Source organism: Notolepis coatsorum (assembly GCF_963971535.1).
Source record: "Notolepis coatsorum genome assembly, chromosome: 7".
Classification (NCBI taxonomy): domain Eukaryota; kingdom Metazoa; phylum Chordata; class Actinopteri; order Aulopiformes; family Paralepididae; genus Notolepis; species Notolepis coatsorum.
The window spans coordinates 129,941,920-129,959,559 of record NC_140171.1 but is presented as its reverse complement, the minus strand read 5'-3'; the positions used below and the strand labels follow the sequence as shown (position 1 = coordinate 129,959,559).

The following is a 17,640-nucleotide window of genomic DNA, read 5'->3' as shown; positions in this document are numbered from 1 at the left end:
AGGATAGTATAATCGGAGACTGTATAAATTAGCATGTACAAATTAGCATGTACAAAGGACCCAGTATGTCCTCCATGCTCTGTAAATAACTTCTGTACATATACCGATATGCCCTAACATGTTACTTGTTTATTGCACAATGCTACTTGTTTTTGCACAATGTTGATTCTATTATACAGGGTTCTTACACATTTTCCAAAGCAAAATTCAAGCACTTTTCAAGCATTTTCAAGGTGCATTTTCAAGCTTTACCAGCATCTTATGCGGCTTTAGTAAATTAAATATACTCAAAATGATAATTTGATCATCTGCCCCACACGCTGTTCCATCAGATGGCACACGGTTCAAGTCAAGCCAAGCCAAATCATGCGAGTGGCGAGAGAGGACTCTTCATTTTGTGTGAAAGGCAAAAGCAATTAGGCTCTCTCAGACTTATTTTATTTATTTATCTAAAAACCAAACTATTCAGTCAGATAGCGATTTATTATTAAAGTATACAGTGCAATTACAATTTCAATAACTTTCCAGCACTTTATACACAATTCAAGCACTTTTCAAACCTTGAAAACACCACATTGAAATACAAGCATTTTCAAGGATTTCCAGCACCCGTACGAACCCTGTATTATAGGTTATTGCACATTGTTGCGGGCAAGACCACCCGCATTTCATTGTATACTTGTATGCCGTGACAAATAAATCTCTTGACTTGATCATTCAGGGATGGAACACTTGATGTGCGGGGGGGGGTTTGTGTTTGTTTTATGGTACCCTGTTACTCTTATACACTGTCTTTTTACTATGATTGATATTTTAGCATGCGCTCTTCTAGGTCCGATGCACGGCTGTTTGGGTTGGTACCCTTCTCTAGTTGGGATACTATTATACACTCTGCAACTACTATTATATATTCTGTCTGCCCCACTAGCAACAGACAATGACTAACATAGGTTTCGATGGGACTGGGGAACAGTCAAGATTATTTTCATGGAATGTGGGGGGAATAAATGGGCCGGTTAAAAGGGCTAGGGTCTTCTCCCACATTAAAAAAAATTTAAAGACGATATTATATTTCTCCAAGAGACGCATTTACGTACCATTGACCAAATGAGACTCTAGTCTAGACCATGGATTGGTCAGATTTCCCACTCTAAATTTGAAATTAAAACACGAGGGACAGCCATACTGATAGTGGGAGTGAACTGTACTTTCTTGCCTAAGACTATTTCAGACCCCAATGGTCGCTATTAGGGATGTCCGATATTGGCATTAAAATGTAATATCGGAAATTATCGGTATTCAAATTATTTTGAACATTTATTTAACCTTATTTACCCAAGCAAGTAAGAACAAATTCTTATTTTATTTATTGTCAAAAGTATGCATAATGTTGTGTTAATTCCACGACAAGATATGCAATATTAATTACCTGAAATTATTCCGTTTTTTGGGGGGGGGGGGGGACCCTGCATATATCGGTATCGGTTGATATCGGTATCGGAAATTAAGAGTTAGACAATATCGGATATCAGTAAAAAAGCCAATATCCAACATCCCTAGTCGCTATATAATAATAACTGGCTCACTGTATCAGACCCCAGTGGTCCTTTCGAGTGTGTATGCACCTAACTGGGATGATGTTAACTTTATAAAGAACCTTCCGTCTTCACTTCCCGACTTGAATACACACCACTTAATATTGGGAGGAGATATCAATTGTGTAATGGACCCCCTCCATGATAGATCGAGTACCAGGACTGCTGTGCCCTCAAAGATGTCTCAAACATGGTCCACTTTTATGAATAATAATAGCTACATTGACCCGTGGCGATTTCTATAGCCTACAGATAAGCAATTATCTTTTTTCTCTCATGTACATCACTCCTACACATGCATAGATAATTTTTCTTTGATAAGGCCTTATTACAGTCCGTCCTCAGATAGTTATTCTGCTATAACTATCTCAGACCATGCCCCAGTAACTTTTGAACTTATTTTCAAATCTAAACCCAAAGAGGCCCATGTCTGGAGAGACTAGACTCACTTTACTAGCATCTGCTGAATTTTGTAATGTGGTATCTCAAGCTATTGACCCATTTCTGGAGACAAACAAAAACGACGAAACCTCACCCTCATTATTATGGGAGACACTAAAGGCAAATGTGAGGGGCACAATTATTTCATACACCGCTCATGCTAACAAACAACGTCTCAAAAGGCTACAACAATTAGAGACTCCGATTACAGATCTCGATCGCCGCTATGCCGTGGCTCCTACTCCGGAACTTTATAGGGACCGGCTCGGCCTTCAGACAGAACATAATCTTTTATCCACCAAAGAGGCAGAACGACTTTTGCTTAGAACAAGGGGTGCCCTATATGAGAGTGGGGACAAGGCGGGTCGACTTCTGGCCCAGCAGCTGAAGAGCAGATCAGCCTCACAACTAATACCACAGATTTGCGATAGTTCAGATTCACTAACAACGGATCCTAAACAAATTAATGATCCATTTGGGTCATTCTATTCTCAACTCTACACATCTGAGGCACCTCTGTAATGTCAGATTTATTTTCAAGCCAAGTTACTCCCAAAATTTCTCCAGAAGATTTGTCAGGACTTAGGTCAATTGCTACAACTAAGTGAGGTTACAGCAGCTATTAAAAAGATGCAAAGCGGGAAATCTCCAGGCCCAGATGGCTACCCTGTAGAATTATTTAAGAAATTTTCGAATCAATTGGCCCCTTTATTATTAGAGATGTTTGATGACTCATTACAGAAGGGGACTCTACCACCTACTCTCACGCAGGCCTCCATCTCTTTATTACTCCTCAAGAAGGATAAAGACAGCATAAACTGCTCCTCTTATTGAACTGTGTCTTGGACAATAAAATATTAGCTAAAATGCTGGCATTTAGACTAGTTTGTTCTCCCCACAGTAATATCTGAAGACCAGACAGGCTTTATAAAGAACAGCCATTCCTTCACAAATATTCATAGATTGTTAAGCATTATTGGTCCACCAAGCTATCAAATTATCCCTGAGGTACCGGTAGTAGTTTCCTTGGACGCGGAAAAAGCCTACGATAGAGTGGAGTGAGACTATTTGTTCTTTACATTAAAACAGTCCGCCAGGCATGTGTCACAACTAATGGCTTCAGTTCAAGTTCTTTCCACTCACACGTGGGACACGCCAAGGGTGCCCACTGTCACCATTGATTTTTGCAGCTGCCATTGAACCCCTGTCCATAGCTCTTAGGGCTGAATCCTTGTTCTCTGGCATCAGGGGGGGGGGGGGGTAGCGAACATAAAGTATCTCTTTATGCAGACTATCTACATATAAGATCCAATGGCAAGATCCAGAAAAGTGAATGCTTCCCAATTAGGGATCTTGCCCGGAATATTTCCCATTGCCTTCCATCTTTCTATGTAGCGGATACTGGTTTTAAGTACCTGGGCATTAACATCACCCAATCTCTTTGCTCCCTTCGAAAACAAAACATTAACAACAAAGGTAAAGGCTAATTTACAGAGGTGAAATGGCTTTCCCCTGTCCTTAGCTGGCAGAGTACATTCCATTAAAATGAATATATTACCCAGATATTTATATTTATTCCAAAGTCTCCCCTTATTTCTCCCCAAAGCAGTTTTTCTTGACCTGGATAAGATGATCTCCTCATTTATCTGAGAGGGCAAAAACCAAGAATTAAATTATCCTTGCTGCAAAGGGATAGGAAACAGGGAGGACTGGGCTTACCAAATTTCATGTTTTATTACTGGGCAGCCAATCTTCACAAAATTGTCCTATGGACAAGTGAACCGGACAGCAGCTGGGGTCAACTTGAGGCCAGTTCTTGTCCGACATCTTCCCTTCAAGCTTTAGCTTGCAGTGAAATGCCATGGTCACAGACGAAATATAGTAAGAACCCAATTTCCACATTGAAGATATGGGCCCAGATGAGAGCGACATACGGGTGGACTAGGCTCTCTATGTCAGCACCCATTTGTAAATATCTTTTCTTACCTGCTACACTGGATTCTGGGTTCGCTACATGGAAAAAAGAGAGACTAATCACTTTATGTGACTTATACATAGATGGTAAATTTGCAGAATTTGGTGCCCTATGTGACACATAATTTACCTCACTCTGACCGGTTTAGATATTTCCAGATTCTGCATTTTGTGAGGACCCATTCCCCTACGTTTCCAAAGTTGCCCCCTCCATCAGGCGTGGAGTGTTTGACACTCTGCTAGTATGGATAGGGGCCATGTTTCATATCTCTGATACCATTGCTAGAAAAGACATGGCCATAAACAGGATTAGGACGAGTTGGGAGACTGAATTGTGAGTCACCTTTTCGGATGATGGTGGGGGGACACACTAGAGGGAGTTAATACCTCTTCCTCTTGTGCTAGACTTGGCCTCATCCAGTTCAAGGTCCTTCACAGAGTCCATTATAGTAAAGCCAGATTGGCTAAACTGTAACAGATGTGCACAGTCACCAGGGGATTTAACCCACATTAGGGCTGGGCGATATGACCAAAAGTTATACCACGATAACAATATGATAATGTTATCATATCACTCGATATCGATAATTATCGATATTGTTATAAGTATAAAATATATATTTTCTTTTTAAACAGATGTAGTTTATTTTGCAGCAATTCTTTGTCGTTGCCGCCATCTTTAGTGTTACAGCCCCTCACACTCTAGTTCTCAGGCTGCAGCTGGTTTGAAAACGAAAGTAAACAGGCTTCTCTGCTGGCTGTGGCTCCAGGGGAGTTGAATAGTTCTGGCTCTGCTAGTTTCTTTTCCATCTTTTGGCACTTTTTGGGTGGACAAACCATCGCACATGTGCACCGTGACTCGCGACTGGAGACTAGCTCTGCTAGCACACATAGCATACTGTGTACAGACGGTTTCAAACAGTATTTTAAATTAGAAAGCAAACAAAATAAATGGACAAGAGAAAAATAAATCTCAATTTGGTCAGTATTGTCATTTGGACAAGTAAAGCTATTACTTTAAGTTGCAGGCAAGAAAGACAAGTCTGTCTACTGTCTCTGGTTTTAAAACTGCCCTGTTGCAGTTAAAAAAATTAAATATATATAAATATTTAGATTTTATTTTTTATTATCGATCGATAATTAAAATATATCACCATAATTATAGTTATCGTTTTATCACCCAGGCCAACCTTCTGGTCCTGCTCTAAACTGATGACATGCTGAAAGTTCTTTTTTGATACCATCTCTGAGGTACTGGAGATGACTATATTGCCCTGCCCCCAAATTGCTATCTTTGGGATCCCTGAGGAGGATGTGATCTTGACCAAAAAACAATACAATGTTGTGTGTGTCCTTTGCCTCACTGATTGCCCGCAGGAGGATACTCTTGCATTGGAAAGCAGAACCTCCCCCAGCATCCAGATTATAGCTAAATGATGCATGTCATTCCTAAAGCTGGGGGAAAAAAATTACAATTCGAGGATCCTCCCATTAATCTCATATATATAGATAAAATAGAACCATTACCTCCTGACTGAAGTTATGTTGAGTGCCATGTGGGAGGGGAGATTATCATGGAGTAGGCCTAGTAGTTGATGGTAGTTGTTGGGCACAGTTGGTGTGTATTTATTTAATCTCTCACCTCACTTCATACAACCCGGCTTGTGTATCGGACCTAGAATTGCACTTATGTTTCATTATATCCATACTGAATAGACCTCTCCTTCAAGAGACCTTTCTAGTGAGGGGTGGGGACAGGACCCCAGCTGTGCGAAAAAGGGGACAGCACCCAAAAAACGCACAAGGTGAGTAGAAAGGATAAGCTCGTGTTACCGCTCCCACACCACGTGGGGTTGGGGTTCCAAAGCCTTAGCAGCGGGGCGCGGAGGAGGTCCCAGCCCCGTGGACCACTCAAGGCAGGCCTGCCGCTGAGTCCAGGACCTGACAAAAAGGGACCCGTGAGGTCAACGAGACCGTGGCATCGAGATCTCTCCAGGCGTTTACTGTTGACACCCTTTACACCGCCAGCGTAAGTTTGATATGATAAATATACATTTGAAAATGTTTAGGCCAGTTGTCAGAGGCTTTAAGTTTGATATACATTTTACAATTAGGCCAGTTCTCAGAGGCTTTAAATAAAAAAGAAAGAGGGTGAGAACTCATGAGCGAACATGTTACCTGTTCACGGGACTCCTCCAGAGTGAGTTTATAGTTGGCCAGTCGAGTGCTCTCCTCCTCCACGCTACTGATCAGCTTTCTCAGAGGCATCTTAACATACCAACACAATTAGACACAAGACTGAAGCCATTTCCATCAACATACAGTCAAAAGCACTGTAATGGAAATCAATGCCTCCCCTATAATCATTCAGCAGTGGGTCACTACAGCAAAAACACTGCCAACATCGCCCGAGAACATTCTCTCCATGTACCTGTATCTGTGTTTTGTACTGGACCATGGGGCTGAGTTCAAAATCAGGGGTCGTCTTGACCTCAAAGTCGTGGCCACAGGCGTTCTCTGCAGACCTCGGGATCAGCTTCAGCTTCCTGGCCAGTTTATGATACTCCCCGAGCTTCAGCTCCATCTAGAGGAGGAAGAGGAGAGAGGGAGCGAAGGAGGGATAAAGAAGGGGAGATGGGCAGAAAAAAGGAGGGAAGAGAAATAAATTGGTAGAGAAGGAAGAGAGAGAAGAGGTAACTGCAGGAAAGGTATCAGAATTGTATAAAACAAATGGGAACAGTTTATCTATGCTCTAGGATCCTCCTATGTTTGGCCAACTCTCTTGTTGTCTCTATATCCCTCTGTCCTAGCCCCTTTCGTGACTGTGATGCAAGCCAGGGGCTCGAATACGCAGTCACTTATGGCTCCGTAGTAGCCAGGTTAATTTGCACCACCAAGCACTGCTTAAAAGCTAGCGGTGGGTCCAAAATATATCAGATATAAATTTCAAGGTACCCAGCGTTCCATTAGGGTTTCACACACGTGCCGAGGTTTGAAAGCTCGGCGTTGCTAATAAACATTTTAAATCATTTTTATAAACTGGTCAACACTGCATTATTTCCGACGTTGGGTGCATGATGCACATGCACTGTGATCACAGTGCAGGCGCACCAGGCAGCCAAATACGGAAATACAGACGTTTTGAGCAGTGTTGACCAGTTTATAAAAATAATTTAAAATGTTTATTAGCAACGCCGAGCTTTCAAACCCCACCGTGTGTGTGTGAAACCCTAATGGAACGCTGGGTACCTGAAATGTATATCTGATATATTTTGGACCCACCACTTTTAAGCAGTGCTTGGCGGTGCAAATTAACCTGGCTACTACGGAGCCATAAGTGACTGCGTATTCGAGCCCCTGGCTTGCATCGCAGTCACGAAAGGGGCTACCCTCTGTCCCATCTATCCACCTGCCAATCCAACCCATCCATCCACCAAAACATACCTTCTCCTTGACTTTGGCCAGGGCGATTTCTTCGTTCCACAAATACTGCTCCGACTCCTCCTTGTTCTTGGTGAGGCGGGAGATGGTCTGCTGGAGTTCCATCTTCTCCCTGTTGATCCTCTCAATGTCGGCAGGAGTGAACTTCTGGTTCTGGTGGAGGTGCTGCAGTCGGCTCTGCTCCTGTTTTAGAGACTCCATCTGGAGGCCTGCAGAGAGGAAGGGAGGCACAAATCACCCTTATGCCCTATAGAAGGGATACCCATTTGTTACAGTATCTTACTCTCATGCTAAGTTTTCCACGAGTGTCTTTGAAGGTGACCCACTACCAATAGGATATATATCAATCAATATTTTTCTGAGAAGCTGCATTGAACAATTTCTGAACACAGGAAAGAAATTTAGACACATTAAAGGTCCCATATTGTGAAACTAATTTGGGTCTCTGATGGGCTTACTAACTCAAACTGTGAAATAAGACAAGCCAGTCAGATTTCACAACCAGCCTGTATTCAGAAACTGTGCCTTTAAACAAGTTGTTTGGGCTTCAGTCTTTGTGTGATGTCAAACGAAAAAGCTCATTGCAATGCACATCCTTGACTGGTGTGTGGATGTGAAAAATGTGTTTACAAAATGGCTGCTTGCTCAAAAACCTTCTCTTTTCTACCTGAAGTTGAACCTAAATTATGTTTGTAGTGGTGGTAAGTTTGATGTAGAGAGTTAAGGGGCCCTTATGTTGAACAGGACTACAATACTGGTCCTTTAACTGAAGTTTATGGAAAATACCAATTGTAACTTTGAATCTGAAGTTGCATAATGTACGTCGTCCAGAACAGTGTCCTAACCAAAACCCGGAAAACACATCACCCCAGTCGTCCATTCCCTTCACTGGCTGCCAATAAACCAGCGGATCAGCTTCAAGGTTCACCTGCTGGTCTACAAGGCCATAAACCACTCCGGCCCGACCTACCTCCAGGACCTCCTTTCCCCTCAACTTGCATCCAGGTCACTCAGGTCTGGCAGCCAAAACCTCCTCGCCATCCCACTCACTAGGCTGTCAACCATGGGGCACCGTGCTTTTTCCACACTGGGGCCACGCCTGTGGAATCAGCTGCCAGGATACATCAAGGCTTCAGACTCCCTTGCTGCCTTCAAGGCCAGCCTTAAAAAACCCATTTATTTTACTCTGCCTTCCACTAGGGCCTGTTTTTTTTTTATCTGCTATGTTTCGTTTCTTTTTAATGTTTTAAACCATTTTTATTCTTATGTTTTTATTTTATTCATTTGAATGTTTTCATGTTTTAAACCTTTTATTTTATTCTCCTTCTGCTGTGAAGCACATTGAGATCTCACAGAGTTTAAAGTGTGCTATATACCGGTAAATGAAATATATTATATGTTCTAGGTAGCATAATTTATTTTTAGGAACATATGCCGCAGAAATTGTAGTACTGTAGAACCCTCTATAGGACTCCATCTTTTGGAAGAATGTTGTTCCATCCATCCAAGTAGAGAGACTGGCAGAATCTAAGGGCGCGTTCACACCTACTCTGTTTGGTCCACTTTAAGTGGACCATGGTCCCTTTAAGTGGACCAAACAGAGTAGGTGTGAACGCGCCCTAAGACACATTGAAGCTGTTCTGGCAGCTCAAGGTGCAACACCTTACTAAGAAGCTTTGTGTTGTTTTTTCCTCGTCACCCGTCTGTACATAGTAGGGCTGACCTTCGATTATTTTTTTGGAATTCGAAGCAGAGATTCGATTTTAATTCGAAGCTTCACATTTTTTTTTAATGTACCTGTAATCATTTTTTTTTTTCTTTTTTTTTTTTATGTAATCATTTTTTTTTTTTTTTTAATGTTGCAAGACTTGTACAGCACTTTGTTAAACTTCGTCAGTGGTGTAAAGTTTAAACCTTTTTAAATCTTAGACAAACGAAACACTTTGCTTTCATGAAATATTGTAAGCAGTCATTTGAGGCTCACAAATCTGTCAGTGCAGAGTCCGACCTCATATTAAATAACAAACAGCATTGCTTGTTGTAATTAACAAGAGAGGCAGAGTTGATTTTGCAAACAAAATACATTTTAAAATAAAAACATATATATATATTTTTTTATAATCGATTTTTTTCATATTCGAATCCCATGCCCATCAAACGAAGCTTTGAAGTATTTAAGACAGCCCTAGTACATAGATACATGTTTTCGAGCCCTCTTTACCAGAAGCTTCCAGCTCCTCTGTCAGCGCTGAATCCTTGCTGACCAGGTTGGCTATGAAGCAGTCCAGTTCGTCATGGTAAGTCTGGAGCACCTGGAGGCCTGACTGGTGCTTGACCTTCTCCTTCCTTTTGGACATCAGGCGGTCCTGGGGAGAACACCAGCACAATTACTAACTTCCATTTAAAATACCAGTACACCATTTTACAAACTTATTTTCAATAAATAAAGACACACAAATGTGAGAATTGACCGATCTTAAACTCAGCCCTCTTTCCTTGATACTAATCACAACAGTTGTTTTCCTCCGACACAACAGTTGATTGGAGGATCAAGGAAAGAGGGCAGAGTTTGAGATAAGTCACTTGACAGCAGCAACTATATATTTGGCTATATATATATATATATATATATATATAGAGAGAGATCACCTTCTCAATATGGTATTTGGAACACACATTCAGGGTTGACGGTTTCATACTGATGCAAATACTGAACATAAGGTCTATCCGTTTAATTTAAAATGCTACTGACCGTTTTGCTCTCCGTCTCCAGTTGGTCCACCTCCACTCTGAGTATGCGGTACTTCTCTTCCATCGAGGCCAACGTGGTCTCATCCAGATTGTACAGCTTTTCTATGGACACACAAAATACATATAATATATTGCATCACGGACCAAGTATTGGTGGCGATATCAAATTGGAAGCTCCAACCTATACAAATGTGGTTGAAAGGCAAGATAGAAATGTATATTTTCAGTGCTTACTTAATTTAGCTAAATACATCTCATCATCATCTTCAAATGTGTCTGCTCCCTGCATGAACTTGGCGTATGTCTCTGCCGAGTAATCTAGAAAGAGCTGTGGGAATGTAATAAAAAAGACAAGAAAGATGGAAAGAGGAACGGAAAACAGGGAAAAGTGAAGACAAGTTGTATAAGTCATAGACAAGCAGTATAGGTCATATAGACCAGTAGTATAAGTCATATAGACTAGTAGTATAGGTCATATAGACCAGTAGTATAAGTCATATAATTAAGTAGTACAAGTCATATAGACCAGTAGTATAAGTCATATAGTTAAGTAGTACAAGTCATATAGACCAGTAGTATAAGTCATATAGTTTAGTATACATGCATGTACAGTATTGCCAAATAAAGCCAGTGACTACCTTTTTGTACTCTGCTCCCTCCTCGATATCCATGTTGTCTTCAGAGAAGTCAGTCAGCAGTGTGTCCTTCTGCTCACTCATACTGTAGTAAATCTTTTGACACAAAGAGTCAAAGACACACAGCATTAAATCATTCCATCTCTAGTATCTTTAGTGCCGTGTTGCTGACGGCCTATGTTATCATACTATTTAATACCACTTAGAGAAAGGTTTAATACCAATTTCATGATCCTACTGTACTACACCAATCTCCCAGTAGCCTCAGAAAAAACGACTTGAATACAAAAACAATATGTAATACCTGTGCAAATGAAATTTAAGACTTTACTACCTTTTAACTCATTCTGAGCCATACCCGAGATAAGTCGGGTTATCTCGCCATGCGTCGAGTGCCAAAACCCAAGATTTCTTGAGTTTTGATTAGGGATGCCCCGATCAAGTCTTTTTGCCACAGATACCGATCACTGCCGATACAGATCGTTTTATAATTTTCTAAATAGATTATTAAAGAATTATAATAAATAAACTAAAATAAATGTACTCTTTTTATGTTCTTTTCAAATGTAGCGCTTTGGACACTCAGGGAATTAAAACTTTTGGGGACCTATATGATAATAACATACTTATGTCCTTTGAACAGTTACGCGCCGCTTTCCACCTACTAATTTCTTCAAATACCTACAGGTCAGACACTTCATAGGTACAGGTCAGGGAGGAAACTCCAAAACACCTCCTCATAGATGATATTCTAAAAGGAGTTATTCACACTAGAGGCATCCTATCATTAACATATGATAGAATTCTGACCAGTACAGAAATTATACCCCTAAACGCCAAGAACAAAGGGAGCGGGACCTGGACTGTTCCTTTGATGAAGATGAATGGGAATCACTATGAGAGTCTGCACTATCTTTTTCATATAACACTCGACATAAACTTATGCAATTTAACATTCTCCATTTTACGCCGGAAAGACTTCACAGGATGAATGATGCTATCTCTGACCTTTGCCCTAGGTGCTCAACGGAAACAGGTAGCCTGCTCCACATGTTCTGGGAATATAACAAACTGAGACCTTACTGGGGCTCAATTTGGGAGATTCTCGAAGAGGTCACAGGGTTTGAGATCCCATGTACACCTAAATTAGCATTATTAGGAGACATGTGACATTTCTCCAGATGAGAGGCAAGGTGCAGATCATTAAATTGGCCATGATTGCAGGGAACAAGTGCATTTCCATGCTGTGGAAAAGTGCTGAATCCCCCCCCATGTCTATGTGGCTTAGTGAAATCTCTTCGTACATGGCATCAGAGAAAATAATGTTCAATCTTAAGAAAAAAACCACATCTCTTTGATAAATGCTGGGCTGGGTTTAGGCAATACTTAGAACAGATTACATAGTAGGTTGACGATGTAGGCTATTATTGAAGCTCCCTTTTGTCTTTCTGATGGGTATATATTGCAATGAATGATACTGTAAATGTTATTAGTTGCTCTTTGAAGAGAAAAGATGTAACGTTAGATATTTATTTGTTTGGTGTAGAAGTATGGGCACCTGTTAGACGGGTGTAACTGGGTTTACAAAATTCTCAAAATGTGTAAAAAAGAAAAAACTGAATTTGTTGAGGTCCTAGTCTGTGGGAGGGGAGGGGGGGGTCTGGCCTAAATGATTTAAAAAAAAATTTGTTTATATTGATTTTTTATTTTTATTTCGGGGGGGGGGGGGTATTTTGTATCTATTTATCTGTAACTTGGGGAGGGGGGGCAGTTGGCAGCATTTCCTTTTGTATGGTTGTTAAAAAAAACAAACACACACAACACACAAAAAAAAATGTAGCGCTTTGGGATTTGCGCCACGACTATAAAGCGCCCTACAAATCAAACATTATTAAAGCTAGTGCTCTGGTCATGCATCCACTCAACTCATAGAAAATACAGCAATGATACTAATAAAAAGAATTTATTGAACCGTTTTTAACAGCTGGGTATCAAGATACCTTTCTAGTATCTGTATCATGCAACACTAGTAAAGAAATTTATTTTGACACTTTCTAAATAAAAGTTCATTTATCCGACTGCTTGTATTAATTGATGAATAAGTAGCCATGTGCAGTAATAGATTATAAAATTGAGGATGTAATATATTATCGAGATGCATCGTAGAATCGAATCGTGAGGCCAGTGAAGATTCACAGCTCTATATTTTTAATATCTTACCTTTACAGTGTCAATGAGCCAGATGAGAGAACCCAGGACCTGGGGCCAGGTGTGTGGAGCTCCAACAGAATACATGGAGCTCTTAGACAGAGCATATGGATACCTAAAACCACACAATTACATTGTGTCATTTAAAAATAACACAATAGCTGAAGTGTGTGCATGTATGCGTGTGTGTGTGTGCGTTACCTCTTAAGCCTGAGCGGTCCGGTGGTGGAGCGCAAATGACATCACGCCATAAATCCACCTCTACAGACTGTAAACTGTATGAATTAATGTTGCGTTTTCTCTCTCTCACATGTAGCCAAGAGTAAAGACCGGAACCTTTCAAAACGGCAGTCAAAGTGTATATTTTCAGCAATTTGTTTACCAATAGGTAAAAGGAAAACTCCAACATTTTGGGAAATTAGTATTTGGCATCTACCCTGGAGTTAGACAAGAAGATATACCCTTTTTCTTCTCTGTGCATGCAGTAGGAGTAGGAAGACGCGCACCGTTAGCCTAGCTTAGCGTCAGTCACTGGAAGTAGGTTCCTCCATTAGCCTAGTTCCAAACGTCTTCCTACTCCTACTGCATGCACAGAGAAGAAAAAGGTATGCATCTTCTTGTCTAACTCCAGGGACCCAGGGTAGATGGCAAATAAGCTAATTTCCCAAAATGTGTTTACCGGTAGTTAAAAGTGTTATTAGTGAAATTAAATATGAGTTTTGGAAATCTACATGAGTTTTGGAAATCTAGTCAGAAACAGGCGATAATCTACGCTAGGAAATGCGCACCGCCATTTTGTTTGTAGTAGAAAAACAAAACTACCCAGCTCAATTTATGATGAATTGAAAATGGGGGACCCTGATGTAAACAAGACGAAAGTCTTTCTCTGGTCTGCATCCCCTTAACAATTGTATGTATTGAGCTGTACTGTACCCATTCTGCAATCTGTTAATAAACTTTTCAATCAATCAAGCCAGCTCCCGTCATATGATTTGTGGATTTACTTTTTTATTAATCTTATTTTTCGGGATTATCTCCCACAAACCTGAACGTTATTGGCATAAATTAGAAAGCAGTTAGTTTCTCTACCTTTCTGTGAACGTCTAGCAAAAAACTGTGTTGCAATCTGATGGAAATGGTGGAGAAATCGACATTATAAACAAGTAACTGTACTAGATTTCATCACGGTTTTTGCTGCATGCCTGGTAGGGATGGGTACCGAATTCGGTACTTTTGAGGTACCGAACCGAAACATGTCGGTAATACCGAGTATCGATTCAAGTGAGATACCGAGGGAAAAAAAATTTCTAAAAAAAATTTTTTTTTAGCTTTTTTTCTTTTCATGTCAACGTTTACACGCACAATATATGCTTACCTAGGATTTGACTTGATTCAACAACAAAGCAGTCAGAGCAATGGCAAGCCGTAAACTGTCAAAATTGTAGTTATTTGAAGTTTGAATTTTTTTTTTACGACTGAAAATTAAATTAAATTTCTTGAGACTAAAGTACCGAAAAAAGGTACCGGTTCACATGTGAAAGGTACCCATCCCTAACGCCTGGTGATACTAAATCCAGATTGAACTCCGCCAATGGAAAGGGGAGATTAGGCCCGATCCATAGCTGTGCGACTTGGCTATAATAAGGTAATTTATAGACCTGATATTCTATATTTTATAATAAAATTTCAAATACATGTGTCCGGATGGCAGAATTCAGTACTGTATCTACAAAACCTTCCGTTTAATCATCTTCACTTTATTAATTTGCTTAGATTTTTTTTTCTTATGATCTCAACAAGGTGCTGAATGAGCTCAGTTTTTCATGTCTGGTCAATTTTAGCATGGTGTTATTCACCGTCAGATGAAAAAAGAAAAGAAAAAAGAAAATTGATATTCTCCTTTGGTTCATTACAATTTACTCAAGCCTAGTAACAGACGCAATATTTCTGACAGTGGGAATACATTCCCCGAGATCCACAGATGTCCCTAGATACCAAGAACATGCCAATGGACCTTGTAGAAGTGGAGCAATCTTCCATTTACTTAAGATATGTATTTTTAGGTGGATTTTCTGAAAATAGGGCTAGGGCTTAAGAGGTTAACCCATAAGAATGCCAAGACCAACAAACAGAAGAGATAATGATCCAATATGCTAAATAATTTGTTTAGTCTTTTCCTAAACAGAATGGCTATGCCAATAGCTAATGCTATGGTGAATGAAACAAAGTTTACCCCAGGTCTTTGAGCATGCGAGGCACCTCCTCCTCTACTTTAGAGGTTGGCATCCGGAAGGTTGGGTCCAGCTGGCTGTAGATAAACTCAAAGATCTTGAGAAACTCCTTGGTGGATGGCGCCTGGAGGGTTTTGTTTGACACTGAAGGAAAGCCCTTCTCTGTCAGGAACTGGGGGGGATGAAGAAAATCAATTAAGCTGGATGAAGGCTTCCTAACATTTAAAATTACATACTTTTCCAAATCTTCCTTCCATCATATATTTTCTTTTTTACATTTTCACTAATTAACCTTAGACCAGGGGTCAGCAACCTTTTTGACATGGAGTGCCCGTTTGAAATATAGTTGTAACTAGTGTGCCTCAACAATATTCCATGCATCGTAATTTTTTTCTTCTCATAATCAGGTATTTTTAATGATAATTTTTACATTATTAAATCATTGTTATTATTAACAATATTATTATGATGGTTGTATCAACCCTAAATCTGAGTTGGGGGGGGGATGCAATGCAGACAAACAGCTGCATACAGTGCGACCATTTCACTCACATTTGCCCATTCATTTTTGGACACATCACACACCATCGGTGTGTGTACTGTACGTGTGCTGTCATAGCTCCACCTACAGGCCTAATGGAGAACACCAGGATAACACCAGGATGTGAATGGAGGGTGAATGTGAGGTATATCGTGTAAATAAGTTTTGATTGATCGCAAGACTACACTGTAAAAAAAAAATAATAATTACCAGAACTTAAAAATATTGAGTTCAGTTACTGTGCATTAAGGTTCAGTTTTCAATCCATAATAAGTAAACAGAAAAATAAGAACACAACCACATTATTTCAACCGAATAAAACTATGTTTATTGTCATTGTTTTAAGAACACAAGTTGACTTGGCAATACTCACATTTTGAGTAAAAGAAATGGCTTTTAACACATGCGATGTTCAATGAAATAGAAAAATAAATAATAAAATGTGTTGATTAATCCCACTGGTCACAATGGTGACCGTACTAATGTTTGTTATAAGGCTCTGCAAATGTTACTGAATGATGTAGCAATGTATTTCCAGCTAAATTGAAATAATAAACAAATAAAGGGTCTCAATTAAATATGTGGTAGTAAAAAGAACCTGTGGGAGGATTTCAACAAGATAAATGCAACAACAGTGCAAAATATTTCACTATAATATTTCAAAGCAAAAAAAAAAAATTATATATATATATTTTTTCAATGCTGCCCCCTGTGCCTATGAAAATGCCCCCGCGTGCCTAGGGTTGCCTACCCCTGCCTTAGACTATAGGCTAATACACAATGGTATTATTATATTGCTTGACAATCCTATTTTACTGCAATAAAGACCGAAAACATTATCCTATTAAATAAAACGGAACAGATTAGGGCTGTCAAAGAATATTCTATATTCGAAATTGTAAAAAGAAAAACATTAGATTGTGAAAATTAATAATAAATTGTGGGGGGAAAAACAGCCACGTCTTCCTCTGAACTTCTTGCGTGGGCCTGAATGCGCTGCATGATGGACCGGAGATGCGTGACATCACTTTCATTTATTTGAAGAATGTGCCAGTAGTAACAGCAAAAACAACTGCATAGTGTGATGCAAAGACTTCAAAACCCATCTGTCATGAAGACAGTGATTTGCACTCCGAGTCTGAGCAATATAAAAGCCCTGTTTGGACTTTGATCAACGTGTGGAACCTGGAGACAAAGTTGTATGCAAGCTAATAGCTATGTAATCTACAGCTGGCCTACCTTCATTTTTTATGCTAACGCTATTTTGGGAGTTCTAGGGTCAAGAATGTAAGTAGCCTACTTTTCCGTTTTTAGCACATAGCACTTTATTATTATTCCCATTATTAAAGCATTCCTCAGGGTAAAACTTCTAGATATTGAATAATGAACATCTGAGGACCACTGTCACCACAACCAATAAACTTCAAGTTTTCCTAAACACCTGTCTGCGCCGAATCCTCCAGATTTGCTGGCCTAACACCATCAGCAACAAAGACCTGCGGCAACGAACACAACAGCCAGCAGAGAAAGAGATTCTCCAACGGCGTTGGAGATGGATTGGCCATACACTCCGTAAACCATCCCTGAGCATCACAAGACAATCTCTCAGGTGGAACCCCCAAGGGAAAAGAAAGAGAGGCCGACCACGAAACACCTGGCGCCGAGACCTGGAAGATGATGCCAAGAAGATGGGACACACCTGGGGCCAGCTGGAGAAGTTGGCTCAGGATCGGCATGCTTGGAGAAACCTTGTTGATGGCCTATGCCTCAAACGGGGTAAAAGGCGTAAGTAAGAATAAATTAATGCAGGCCCCTACTATTTT

The 17,640-nt window shown here is 40.1% G+C and overlaps 1 protein-coding gene across 1 annotated transcript in view; it reads right to left on the bottom strand.

Annotated features, from left to right (window-relative positions):
* The window catches only part of ndc80 (NDC80 kinetochore complex component), a 48,186-nt gene that overhangs the window by 18,479 nt on the left and 12,067 nt on the right, over positions 1–17,640 (bottom strand). Inside the window, exons 5-13 of the mRNA XM_084318582.1 lie at positions 15,279–15,448; positions 13,058–13,160; positions 10,841–10,933; positions 10,437–10,530; positions 10,204–10,304; positions 9,673–9,817; positions 7,455–7,660; positions 6,442–6,594; positions 6,189–6,278 (exon numbers count right to left, since the gene is read on the bottom strand). Coding sequence (XP_084174708.1) covers positions 6,189–6,278; positions 6,442–6,594; positions 7,455–7,660; positions 9,673–9,817; positions 10,204–10,304; positions 10,437–10,530; positions 10,841–10,933; positions 13,058–13,160; positions 15,279–15,448 — 1,155 coding nt within the window. The remainder of the gene's footprint in view (positions 1–6,188; positions 6,279–6,441; positions 6,595–7,454; positions 7,661–9,672; positions 9,818–10,203; positions 10,305–10,436; positions 10,531–10,840; positions 10,934–13,057; positions 13,161–15,278; positions 15,449–17,640) is intronic.